The 14,976-nt window shown below is 35.8% G+C and overlaps 1 protein-coding gene across 6 annotated transcripts in view; it reads left to right on the plus strand.

The window, feature by feature from the left end:
- The window catches only part of LOC124601449 (ribosome-releasing factor 2, mitochondrial), a 225,640-nt gene that overhangs the window by 155,407 nt on the left and 55,257 nt on the right, over window positions 1-14,976 (plus strand). For all 6 annotated transcript variants that reach the window (XM_047136246.1, XM_047136248.1, XM_047136249.1 and 3 more), the window contains 2 exons: window positions 390-492; window positions 1,844-1,990. In XM_047136246.1, the coding sequence (XP_046992202.1) occupies window positions 390-492; window positions 1,844-1,990 (250 nt within the window). The remainder of the gene's footprint in view (window positions 1-389; window positions 493-1,843; window positions 1,991-14,976) is intronic.

Raw genomic sequence — 14,976 nt, forward strand, 5'->3', positions numbered from 1 at the left:
GAGTGAATTATCACATATTTCTGAAACATACATAATCTAAATCTAGTTTTAAATGTAAGCAGCTATGTGACTATGAACCTGTCAGTTTTAAACCAATAAAGACACTATTTGATCTTAATATTATTAAAAATGGCTGGTTTTTGTTTTTACTTTCTTGCAAAAAATACTCTTAGCTTTACTTTTAAATTGAAACAAAGTACTCTACTGTTCTGAAATCATATATGACCAACTTCATCTTTTCACGATCATGTCAGTCCTGCACAACCACACAGAGTTTAAACAAAATCTGTGAATATGTATTTTATATATCTGCATGTCTTTTTATTCATTGACAGTTTATTTATTACATTTTAATATGTTAATTGTTACTTTCTTTTTAATACAAATAGGCCTACCAGCAGCAACTTGAAACTGCACTTGTGGAACTGCAAAAAGAAGATCCCAGCTTAAGGGTTTCAGTCAATGAAGAAACTGGGCAAACAGTATTAGCAGGTTCTTATGATACAAAGAAATCTAGATGTAGTAAATTCATAAAAAAAGTTGCTTATAAGCTTAAAATTCAAAGTAATGCTCAGGAGGAGATGATAAAGCATATTGGTTTCTGACTGTTCCATTCATTAAACCAGTGTGCCTTTTGTTAGAAAGAACATGCATATATTCTAAGAATTTTCAGAAAATTGGCCGTGAATTTCTTTTGTGTTCATCATTTGCAACCTTATCTCTGCTGTTGCAATGTATTATGAGGGTTGGAACTTTAATAGTGGCAATTATTTATTTACAGCTCGTACAAAATAGATAGGTGTTTCAAAGTTTTACTGACCTTCAAAGTAGTCACCAGCATTGTGTATAACCCATTGTCAGTGATGTGGAAGTCGTAGGATAATCTTATTAGTGCAAGTTGTGTTGACAGTTCAAGCAGCGTGGGCTATTGCCCGATGAATCTGTAGCAACTCTGAAGCAGATGCCATGATGTGTTTCCTTCAGTTTAGAAACTGAGTTGAACTTACGAGGGCTTATGTCAGGGGGGTGCAATAGGTGGTATAGCACTTAGCAGCCCCATCAGTCAAACAAATCAGTAACAGCTTGCACTGTACGTGCTTGAGAACTGTCCTGCAAAATGATGGTCATCACCTGCAGAAAATGTCATCACTTCTGTCTCTATGCTGTTCATTTTTGGAACACAACCTATGACCAGCTTAGAGACAGAAGTGATGACACTTTCTGCAGGACCTGACCATCATTTTGCAGGACGATGCTCAAGCATGTACAGTGCAAGCTGTTACTGATTTGTTTGACTGATGGGGCTGCTAAGTATTGTACCACCTACTGCACTGCCTTGACTTAAGTCCTCGTGAGTTCAACTCGATTTCTAAACTGAAGGAAACGCTTCACAGCATTCGCTTCAGAAGTGCTACAAATTTGTCTGGCAATAGACCGCACCACTCACATTGTCAACACAAGTGGCACTGCTAAGAGTACCCAACAACTTCCACATCAGTGGCAACATGTTATTCACAATGCTGGTGACTACTTTGAAAGTCAGTAAAACTTTGAAACACGTATCTATTTTGTACAAGCTGTAAATAAATAGTTGCTGTTATTAAAGATTCAACCCTCGTATTTTTCCAAAGGCCTTGATGTCACTTTCACATCTGGATAGTAATTATGACTTATTATAACTTCATGATTCAAAGTCAGGTGAACAATATGGAAAGGACTTGGAGATAGTGATAGAAGCAAAACATGTTTCAGCTATCAGATTGATGAACTTCACTGATAACTTCTATGATTTCTTTTTACTACTGTATTGTTATTGTTATTATAACCTGCACTTTGGTTTCAGGAATGGGAGAGCTTCATCTTGATGTAATAAAAAATCGCATAATTACCCACTATAGAATACCAGTTGAACTTGGTCCACTACAAATTGCTTATAAAGAAACAATAACAAACAGAATTCAAGATTCTCACACAATACAGCACAAACTTGGTACAGTATTCGGATTTTGCTTCATTTATTGGGTTTTATTATCCTAATATTAGTAAGAGCTTTTCTTCTCGATTAATTAATGTTATGTTAAGTGTAATGTCATTTTTTCCATCCTGAAGGACACAGAGCCAAATAAAATGTTTAAATAATGAAATTGTTTCTGAACTTGGATCTTTCCAGAATAAATGTGCGAAAGATTTTCTTTACATATATGCTGAATGTTGAAATATAGTTACCTAAATATGCTAATGCATCATAGTTACATGGACTTACAGGTTTGATACTTAAATTATCTGATCTGTAGGACAGAGATTAAAATGTGCAGGTATGGAGAAAATAACTGGATTCGCAAGCAAAATAAAATAAACAGATATAACTTCCATGAGATTTTCTGTTCTTTTCTAGGGTTTAAAGTGTAGGTTGTGACTCTGGTGCAAAATAAGTTCTTCAGACAAACATTAGTAAGAAAGTAAAAAACTATAAAAATTATTAGTAACGCCTGTTAGCTCGAACACAAGTAAGAATGTTTGTTGTAAACAGCCACCTGTTCTTGGAGTACTTAGATAATTGGCAGTTACCAATATCATCATATGAATTGTAAACAACAATGTAACAATGGAAATTCCTGAGTAGAATCTCAGTGGATTAAGCTTTTCCTTTCACCATCACTTTTTATGAATAAGGCTATTAACATGGAAATTATTCCTTAGAATCAACCATGTTGCACAGTACAGCATACTTTGACCATTGGGTGGTCAAACTTGGCCTTGACCACAGTTCAGTGGTGAATTTTTAAGGCAGTTGAGATCTGGCTGATGTTTTAAGGTATGTGTAGAATACCACATCAGCCACTGTTAAGAAGTGCTTAATTTATGAGGCACATTCATTGAACAGCCTCAAGTGAAAGGTGCCTAGGACCTTGGTGAATGCCTTAGTACACAGTAAACTGAAACTATTATCAAACTATTAGCCAATGATATGACCAAGAACCCAAGAAAATTCTGATCCTATCTAAAACTGTGAACGCAGGTCTAAGGCTTCCATCCAGTCACTCCTTGACCAGTCTGCTGTGGCATTTTAAGATTGCAAAATGAAAGCCAACATTTTAAATTCTGCATTTAAGCAATCATTAATGCAGGAATGTTATAGAAGCATCATTGGTGTAGAGAAACAACTAAAAGAGTTGAAAATAAATAAGTCACCAGGTCCGGATGGAATCCCAATTTGGTTTTACAAAGAGTACTTTACGGTATTGTCCCCTTATTTAGTTTGCATTTATGGCAAATCTCTTACCCAGCACAAAGTCCCAAGTGACTGGAAAAAAATGCAGGTGACTCTTGTATATAAGAAGGGTAAAAGAACAGGTCCCCAAAATTACAGACCAATATTTGTAATATTAGTTTGCTGCAGAATTGTAGAACATGTTTTGAATTTGAATATAATAAATTTCACACAGACTAAAAATCTTATGTCATGATTCAGCATGGGTTTAAAAAGCATTGCTAATGTCAAACTCAGCTTGCCCTTTCTTCGTATGATATACTGTGAACTATGGGTGAAGGGGAACAAGCTAGATTCCATATTTCTAGATTTCCAAAAAGCGTTTGACATCTTACCCCACTGCAGACAGTTAAAGAAGGTATAAACATACAGAATAGGTTCCCAGATACCTGTATATGATGAATCAAAGACTTCTCAAGTTATAGGATCCATCATGTTGTCCTTAATGGCAAGAGTTCATCAGAGACAAAGATATCATCAGGAGTGGCAGGGAAGTGTGATATTATTTTATATATGCATAAAAGAACTGACAGAAAGGGTGGCCAGCAGTCTGCAGTTGTTTGCTGATGATACTGTGTGGTGTATTAAGGTGTCAAAGATGATTGGCTCTAGGATGATACAAGACGATTTAGACAAAATTTCTAGTTGGTGTGATGAATGGCAGCTGGCATTAAATGTAGAAAATGTAAGTTAATGCAGATGAGTAGGAAAATGTTTGGATGCAGCGTTAGTAATGTCCTGCATGACACAGTCACATCTTTTAAATATATGGGCATAATGTTGCAAAGCAATATGAAATGGAACGAGCAAGTGAGGACTGCGATAGGGTAGGTGAATGGTCAACTTCAGTTTATTGTAAGAATTTTGGAAATATATATGTTTTGGGAATGGTAGTGCTATTTGTTCTTGAATATTGCTCAGTTGTATGGGATCTGCACCATATCATATTGAAGGAAGATGTCAGAGCAATACAGAGGTGGGCTGCTAGTTTGTTACCAGTAGTTTGAACAACACGCAAGTGTTATGGAAATGCTTCGGGAACTCAAATGGGAAGCACTGGAGGGAAGGTGATATTCTTTTTGAGGAACTGGCACTTGAAATTGACTGCAGAACAATCCTAGTGCTGCCTGCATACATTTTGCTTAAGGACCACAGAGATAAGATACAAGAAATTAGGGGACATAAGGGGGTATACAGACAGTTGTTTTTCCCTCACCCTTATCTGTGAGTGGAATAGGAAAGGAAATGACTAGTAATGACACAGGGTACCCTCTGCCACACAGTGATTTGCAGAGTATGTAGTGTAGATGTAGATGTCGATATAGATGTGTACGACAACACTCCGCAATGTCCTACACACCTCTCACATACAGATGTTCAGTGAATTGTTTAAGTACATTGTGAAAGTCCCCCAGGATATCGTAAAATTAAGATTTATTAAAAACCACAAAATGAAACACTGATCAATCGCAAGCATTGGCAAAGACATTAATCAGGAATGCACAGTAAGGCGCAGACAAATGAAACAAAACATTCATTCAATTTTTTGTACATGATTTTGTTTTTACACACTCTCTTGTATGTAGAAGTTCTCTTAAGTAGTGCCGTGTGGAGAATGAATGGCTACGAGTATTTTGTATCACACATGTTTGAAATAAGAAAGAAATTTGATACTAGTATTAAGTATTTGTTATTCAAGTGAAGTGAAACCAAGTAAGTAGGATTTTCTTAACCAAACAAATGCCAGTGTACTGAGAGTCCTCTGCCTGCAGCTACGATTGACGAAGTAAGAAACGAAGTCCGAGCGCCTAAAAATTCATATAAGCACAGAATACTTAATAACACAATCATGTTATATCAATTAAAAAGTGTTTTCATATGTATGTTTAATAATACTTAGTAATATTTATTATTTTTTTTATTACAACTGTCAACCTATGTGCCAGGACTTAAGGGTACCGGTTGTGAGCAGGCTTTGTTAATTATTGTTATAGTAAGAAATTTCTGTGATATTGTTATTGGTCATAAAAACTAATTGTCTGTAATTTCTGTTGCATGAATCACAATGGAGAGCAAGTAATGCAAAAAGGCAAAATTGAGAAATTTTTTGAAAAGAATAAGAATTGGAGCCAGGTCACGTAAAATTTTCCATAGTAAGCTATTTTGTGCAATGCAGCAAAGGTAGGAGGCTACACAAGTTGCTTGCATGGTTACGCTTGGCAGCACCTCTTCTGATGTAGACAGAAACTTTTTCCTCATTACTCCCTTCCTTGAATTTTATTTGCGAGAAATTTACAGGAATTTCTACAGGAACTTTTCAGTGTGATACATATTGTCAGAAAAAAACATAAAGAATAGCAATACAATAGTTTGCACATCATAATAGACATTAAAAAGGCTTTGACATTACACAAATTACATTTATCAAGTGTAATAATTAGCGTATGAAATTTTAACATTTTTGTGAAAATTTTATTTTTCACATATTCATGTAACATGGCCTTTTATATGCCCATTGTGGATAGCGATAGCGAAAATGCAGTCAGCCAAGATGGCGTAGAAGTGCATGATTGAACAATTGAAGTTCAGGTGCCATCCATGCCTACTGCAGAAAGTTTAAGTACATCAGAGATGAGTGTCACAGGTGTGACAAATGATAGCGACTCTCCACAGCAGAATAACCTTGATGATACAATGTTTACAATTGATGAGACAATGCCATGCATCTCCCAGAGCGACGTACCACTCATAGATGAGTGATTCCAATATGAATTTTGACAACACGTTACAAAAACCACTTGTTCACAACACAAACATTAACTTGGGAAGTACAGCTGATGGCAATCATAATAGAACAACTGAAGCACTACTGTGGCAGCTATTATCTTACATAAACTTGAAATCTGATAATATAAACATGAAATTTGATAATATGAAACACAATATGAACACCAATTTCAGTGATATGAAACAAGATATAAGTACCAAAATTGATAGTTTGACACAGAATCTGAAAACAGTCACACAATATATAAACACAGTAAAACAGCATCAAAACACTGTTACACAAGATCTAAATACAGTGAAGCAAGAACAAAACTAAGTATTCAAGGATTTGCAAGACATGGTCTCACAGAAATTCGATAACTTAGCCATAAATTTTCGCACTGAAATCGACGAAAAATTGAATGAGATGAAAAACGGGTAAATCATGAAGTACTTTCTGGAGTTAACATTAACATTACAGAGTTGAAACAGAAAGTAGATTCTTTTAATGGACATCATAATCAAATACAGCAACAGATAAAGAAAATCACAGACACACACACAAACATTGAAACCACTTAAAACCAGTTGGTTTCAACAGTAAAAAAGCTAACCACTGTCGTTACCAGACTATATCGAGACTATGAAGGTGTACCTCTAACTCTAGAAGAGCTTGCTTTAAGGGTAGCAACATTAGAAGTTGACTCAGTATGTGCTAAAAAGGAGAGAGAGAAGATCAATGAAAACCTGAGTGACATTAGTCAGCCTGAAGCAGGTATGTTAGATAAGGGTAATACCATTGCAGTGAAGTTAGTAACCGATTGCACGATATACACAGATATGATGGGAAAGGCTATTCAGAAAAAAGATGAAATAGTGAACAAGGTAAACCTTAATCTACAAGCTGTGGAAAATAGGACCCGCAATCTTTTAGAAGATGTTACCGGATCTCAAAATATGCACATAAATAATACACAGGCTACAGTGAACAAAGCACAACCTGTTGTTATTTATCCACAAATCATCATGAGTCCCACAGCAGGTGCTAGTGACAGTTGTAGAGTGCAAAATGTAAACATACCCACTACTCCAATACCTGAGCAATTACCAAATGGAATTACTGGTAACTACAATAACCACATAAATATGACCAAAAATGCCAGACAAAGGTTTGTTGGCACATTGACATTTTCCTACATTCACTACCGAAGGTAAAAAAATGAATCCCGTAGTATTTATCAGTGATTTTCATCATGTATTTCCATGCAACTGGACAGAAGCAAAGAAATCAGATTTATCATGGGATATATGCAAGGTAACATTCTTTTATGGACAATTGAAGTGGCTGAACATTGCAGCACTTATATCGAATTTGAAGAAGCTTTTAAATATTGGTCTGAAGTGGTTCAAGAAAGACTCGGACACAAGGTTTTCAAGCCCACACCATTTAATGGCAAATATAGTAGCCTACGTGGATTCTTTGAAAAATACCTGAACAAGACACACTACTGCCAAACCCAATATCACAGGTAGATGTGTTAAAAATTTTGAAAAGTTGTTTACCATTGCACATTAGATAAAATTAGTCACAATGACAGAGCATAACACTGAATATTTTCTGTCAGTGCTTGATTTTATCAACTTCTATGAGGAAAGACCTGTATGCATTAGAGCAACAGAAAATCAGGCACAACAACAATATAGTTACGTGAATCAGTAAGTAAAACGTGATCTAAACACACAGCTAGGATGGTACACACAAGAGCGAAATCACATACCCAGAGGTAATGAGTACGGTAACAGGAACGGAAAAAACAAATTATTTAAAAGAAATTTTCAGAACAACAGGGGTAATTTCAACACACAAGCAAATTACAATTCATCATCACATGGTCCTATGCCGAACATAAGCAGGAACAGTCAGCCACTGCAGTGGCTGATGCACGGCAACAATGCCTCCATGTGTTACGCTGTACTGCAGCCAACCTTTGGGTAGCAAAATAACTGCACAGCAGCTAATGACGCAAATTGGCACAGTACATACACAATGCAACTAACTGAAATTACTCCAAGTAATGAATTAAGTCACACTATGCCATTGGAAAAGACCAACCGGTCATAGTTAAGCCCCAGGCTATTGACCTCTCAGGGAATGGGGGCAAAGCAAAACTACAAACATGTTTCATAAGGTTTGACAAACAAGGTGACATCAAGGATGGTTTGTATCAGTATGAGTTAGATACAGTAGAATCCAAGAACAAAAAATATAAGCAATCATTAAGGTGAAAATATTTAATATTGACACAAAGTTAATTTTAGATACAGATTCAACTACGAATCTAATGTCAATTCTTTGTGAATTGAAGAAGGGACGCAAATTGCAACATTCTCTGTACAAAATTGCAAGGTGCAAAGTACTACAGGCAGTAAGACTAAATTGGTTAAGAATCAGTCATTTATTCCATTACAAATTGAACAACTTACAGTGAAGTGCAACTTTCTTATAATTTACAAACTTATAGTTAATTGTCTTATTAGCATGAATACATTTAGAACATACAAAACACAGATTGACAGAGGTAATGGTAAATGCCACTTTTATGTAAAGAATCAGATTTTTTCTATTGATTTAGTCAAAACCCCTAATGAAAGTAACAAAAACAAACCAGAGTCAAATGTAGTAGAATAATATTCCTTTCCAGCTGTATATTTCACAAAGAAATCTGATACTGAACAAGAAGCAAATACTGAGGTTAGTTACCAAATGGTAGAGCAGAAACTAAGTGAATCACAAGTACTAAATGACATGCAACAACAAGAACTTTCTAACGTGTTATTTAAGTATGCAGATGTTTTCAGTAAGGAGCCAGGAGTAATCAAAGACTATGAATATAAATGTGAAGTCTATCCACATGAAATATTTTGTGTAAGACATGTCCTGTTCCATGGGCAAAACGAGAGGCAGTAAGGGAAGAGATCAATCACATGATTAAATGGGGAATTATACAACCTTCATTTCCACCCAATTGTAGTCCTATATTACCAGTAGGTAAACCAGATGGTTCCATAAGATCAGTTCTCGATGCTAGATTATAGTACCAGTATGCATAAGACCAGACAACTTGGTCGAACAGCTTCTAAAGTTTTGCAGTAGAAAATATTTCAGTATACTCGATTTCAAGATATCCTACTGGCAAATAAAGCTCCACAAAGAATGCCAAAAATAAACAGCATTTGATGGTGAAGGCAGAAGTTACAAATTCCGTGTTCTACCTTTTGGACTGAACATTAGTGCTGGAGTGTTTATATCTGCATCGGACAAGGTTTTGGGACCAGAATTGCTTAGTAAAGTCACTGTTTATGTAGACAACATGCTAATAGCCACACCCACTTGGTTCGAACATATCAGACTCATTGCACAGGTGCTTCAACAGTTTCAGATTATGGAGTTACAGCCAGTTTAAGAAAAATCTATTTTTGGAAAGGAGCAAGTCAAATTTTTAGGACATGTTGTATCAGAACAAAGTATATTACCTGATCTGAAAAAAGTTGATGCCTTGTGAACTTGTCTAGCTCCAAGGAATAAAAAACAACTAAAAGCTTTTTTAGGACTAGCACCCTTTTGCCGTAAATTTGTACCACAGCAAGTGATGAACAGTGATGCATTGTTCAACTTGTTATGAAAAAATAGGCTTTGGTTATGGGATGATAAGTGTCAAGAGGACTTTAATAATACTAAGCAGCTATTAGTCAATGCAATCATTCTTAGTCACCCTGATATGTCCAAGGATTTTTGTCTGTGCACAGGAGCCTCATCTCAGGGGCGGGCATGCTTATTCCATATGCGAGAAGAAGAAGATAAAGAAGTACCCAGGATCACCAGTTTTGCTAGTCATACATTATCAGAAGCAGAAAGATCTTACTGCATGTCAGAATTGGAGAGTTTAGCTGTGATACGGGCATTATTTTTTGTGGGGCACAAATACCAAAGTTTACTGTGACCATCAGTCACTGCCATTTCTTTTAACATGTAAACTATTATGAATTAACAGAGCGAGATGCAGAAATCAAAATGTTATTAATGCAAGGTATAACACAACAGCCTGATTACTGTAAGTTTTGTAAGCAAAAGAAAATTATACAACAGCAAGATCGCAGATGGAGGATATGATCCCACAGCGCATAAAGCATATATTAGTATGCCTTTTTCACCCAGAAGCAAGCCCAATTGAATGAGTCTTTATAAAGAATGTAACTGGTTTATTAGGATGTACATCCCTTACAAACACACCCGACGGGTAGAGTACATAACTTCCTTCATGCAAGTTGTCAATAATGTTCCACATTTTTCAACAGGTTTTGTGAAATGAATTGATGTTCCAGACAAAACAAACGAATGATTGGGAGTTACCAATACCAAAGATACCCTCTACAGAAATGACTCTTAAAGACAAAATGAAGCAAGCCATTGTCACACTAGAAAACAGGGCCAAGTATAGAAAGAAAATTTATAACAAGAAACTGAAACATGTTACACGATTTTTTGAAGACAGTGAGTCCTCTTACGGGTACACCCTAAATCCACAAAAATTGGCAAACTGAATAAGAAGTGGCAGTTACTCTATTCAGGACCATATGTAATTTCCAAAATACCATACCCAGGACGTACAGGTTAGTTTATGAGAAAATAGGAAGAGACAAGGGTCTCTACCCCCACAAAGACATAAAAGCTTTAATAGAATGATGAAGCTAGGTAGTATTTTTCCTTTCTATCACTAGATAATTGCACATAGTGTACATAACTCTAAGTCAAATATTTCTTCTGGAGAGTATTTTAAGCTAAAGTAATTTGTATTGGCCTAAGTAATTCTTCTGATGTGTACACGTAGGCATAAAATTAACAGCAATGAGAAGTAACACTCCACTTCATGTGAAGTGAAAGTATAAACGAAGTTAGCTTATGGCTCAGCTGTCTATGCTCAACAATATGCACTGACATCAGTAGTAGGAGAGGAGTCATTGACCTGTGCATGTGTGTGACAGCTGACAGAAGGCACAACCAAATAGGAATGTGATATATACGAGTACTTAACTTAAACACAAAGTAAATGGAAATACTGCACAATTACAGCTTCTATCTAAGAACTAAGGAACCTGTTGATATATGTACACTGAGATTTAATTAAATACTAAACTATATACAACATATTCACAGGCAAAAGGAAGCATTATGAAAAACTATATGAGATGTGTAAGCTAAGGACTGATGGCAAAATACTGTGAGCAGTGTCAAATAATTTTCTTTGTAGCATAAATGATCATAATGGGTAGCAGAATAAACGAATGTCTATGAATTTAAACAAAGTATGGAAATATCTGTGGACGTATACAGTGACCAAATGTATCAGTGGCCACTGAGCTATGAAATGCAATTAGTTTCATGTTCGTTTTAAGTTTTTCTTTTTCAGCGACCAGTGCATTGTCACGACGCAGAAGAAGAGAATTATGTCGAGAGTAGCATGTACCAAATGAAGAAATGGGTTACACCTTGAGCAAACAATTTAGTTATAAGGATAATTATACAAAGGTCTTAAGGCAAATGAAAAATGAAATATACATCATCGCAGTGTATCTCCATGACAGTTATCAGTATCACTGCAGAGTACACACAAACATTGAAGAGTGTGATTTTACAAAAACCAGTTAATCTTATCATGTCACATGAAAGCTTGAATAACATTTCTAGGTATTCAAGAAAAATAAGTCTTCAGTGGTTAAAACATCATGTTTTGCACTAAGCTACACATGAAGTGAAGTAAACAGCACTAACACATGAAGAAACAACTTGATACTACATGAATGATTAGTCAGTACACATTATTTCAATGAAACAAAAGTTCCTTGGCAACTAGTCTATCATTGTATGAGTAACATTTCCCCATAAATCCTTGAACCAGTAGATGAGTATTTCCTTTATTCCCTCCCAAACAAAGAGGCAGCGCCAAGTGTAGTTAGGCCAGCAATGTGCGATGTTTTGGTCCTATTTCAAAGGATTTTCTCCCTCCTCTACCTCCCATAAGTGATCAAAGCCTATATATAAAATGAAGCATAAATGTATCATATGCTTGTATTGTGTCATAATAATGTGATATGTAATTAATTTGTACATGTGATGTAAATGAAGAGAAATTGAAACTAACAAACAAACTATAGTAACAGAACCCAGTTAATGAAAAATTTGTGACATTTTAAAACTTGAAAAATTCATGTTTGTAGTATAAGCAATGGATGGAATGTCAGCCATAGGTATAATCTATCAAGTTATATTCTGTTGTAACTCAATACTTGTATGAATTTTCATTGGAAACCAAACTCCATATGAGGAAATGAACTTTAAGGACAAACAATTTATACTACGTTTTGGACAGCTTATGTGTCTTTCAACAAATGGATGGTCAAGTGTGGTGACATTACCATGTGTGGGCAACGGAATAATTTACGAGTATTGTGGCTCACAATGCTTGACACTTCAACAAGTGAACTAGAGTTGTTCGAGCAGGTACTTACCTCATTGCCAGATGCTGTTGGTCAGGGTTCTCTCCGCTGAAAATGTGAGTACGATGGGTAATAATGATGCCTGGGCCATAAAAATTGAGATCTTCTGTCACAGCATCAGTTTTTGAACAATAAGCGCAAACCCACTGCACCCAGAACGTGAAGACAAATGCCACGGCAATTCTTTGATATGTGACACTCAGGGGAAAGTGTGACACTCAATGTGAAATCAACACTAAGAAACCGAGTGCACGCATGTGCAACAGTAGCATCTAGCATGTTGACTGTTAGCGTCTAGCTCTTAAGACGCCAAATTGGCCAGTGTGCCAGCATGAAACCCGGCAGCGAGAATGAAGCAAACTGAACATTATTGTTAGTGCACTGAATTCAAATATGTAATGGACGGTCATATTATGTATATAACCTTTTAATTTCTAGCAGAAATTTTACATACGTAGGATAAGCTGACATATCCATTCCATTAAATTAAAGGGAAGCCGACAAATAAAGGGCATCGACCCTATCAGCAAATGTAAATATATAATTAAAAAAAACACTGTACATCTCCATAACATGTCAATGTTCAGTGTGGGGGCAATTGTATAAGTACATGGTTAAAGACCCGTAGGATAACCTAAAATTAAAATTTTTATTAAGTAGTGCTGTGCGGAGGATGATGGGCTACGAGTATTTTGTATCACATGTTTGAAATAAGAAAGAAATTTGATACCAGTATTAAGTATTTATTATTCAAGTGACATGAAACCAAGTAAGGAGGATTTTCTTAAGTCTGACAAGTGCTGGTGTACTTGAAGGCCGCTTCCTGCAGTTACAATTGAAGAAGTAGAAATGAAGTCTGATAGCCTAAAAATTCATGTAAGCAGAGAACATATTTTATAATGCAATCATGTTATATCACTTTAAAAAGTGTTTTCATATTTAATAATATTTAGTGATATTTATATACTTTTATTTAATTACAACACAGAATGTTAGAAGTAATGGCGGTTGAAGCATTCGGAACTGAGGTGGTAATTGATACATGTGTTGGAATATTGCAACATAATCAGATTCAAAAATACACTAGCTAGAGACAGTTGTGACAGTGCCTGTCAGTTAGAAAGATATAATAATAAATGGAATGAGAGTCATTTTAACTCTTTTTGTCCAGTTAAAACAAAAACATTTCTCAATCAGTGAGATAAAGAAGTTAAATTAAAACAACCAGCTAGATTAGTCGTGCTTAGAGAGACTATCCACGACCTCTGTACGATGTGCAAATCATATGGGCTGTTCATTTTCAATGAAAAATGTATCAGTGCTAAGTAAAGTTTCAAATCAGAACTCCCAAATCTCGGGTAACAAGTCCACAGTGAATCAGTAGCAAATGTAAGCCATTGTCCTGGAATCTCATGAACAAAGACTGTAAAACATTTAGAAACACACCTGGAAAGCAATAAATATCAGATTTGTGGGTCAACTGATACAAGACTAAAAAACTGTTTATAATATCGTTAACAAATATTTTATCTTCCTAACTGGCACCATAATTCCAGACACATATCCACTTAACATCCCAATACTCTGCTACACAACAATAAGGGCTTTGAATTTGAGGAAGTAAAAGAACAAGAAGTTGTAAAATAACTCTGCAGCTAAAAACACACATACAAGTGATTGGTACAGTCTCTCCAGCTCAGAAATTAAAAATTCACAAATATTTTAGTTAAACCAGTTACATGTCTCATCCCTTGTAGCATGAAAGAAGGCATGTGTCCTAAGGTCCTGAAAAGGAGCATTGTCAGAGCAATACATAAAAAAAGGAACAGAGGATGAAGCCTCAAACTACAAATCAGTATCACTGATTCCTACATTTAGTAAGATTTTTGAATCAATGATGCTGGCACAGCATAGTGCCTTTTTCACTAAAAATTGTCTCCTCACAGAAAACCAACATGAATTTCAAAAGATCGCAACACAGTAACAGCTGTCACAGGATTTCTGCATTAAATTTATAGCTATCTGGATGAAAGAAAGCATACTGTAGGCATATTTTTTTCTCTCAAAAGGTCTTTGACCTGGTGAAGCATGCAGTTCTCTTGCAGAAACTGAGGGCATGCAATATCATGCACATATTTGTTAAATTCTTACCTGATGTTGTGGTTTTCAATCCAGAGACTGGTTTGATGCAGCTCTCCATCCTACTCTATCCTGTGCAAGCTTCTTCATCTCCAAGTAAGTACTGCAACCTACATCCTTCTGAATGTGCTTAGTGTATTCGCCTCTTGGTCTCCCTCTAAGATTTTACCCTCCACATTGCCCTCCAATACTAAATTGGGTAATCCCTTGATGCCTCAGAATGTGTCCTACTGACTGATTGTTTC

This window comes from Schistocerca americana, chromosome 1 (assembly GCF_021461395.2).
Source record: "Schistocerca americana isolate TAMUIC-IGC-003095 chromosome 1, iqSchAmer2.1, whole genome shotgun sequence".
Classification (NCBI taxonomy): Eukaryota; Metazoa; Arthropoda; class Insecta; order Orthoptera; family Acrididae; genus Schistocerca; species Schistocerca americana.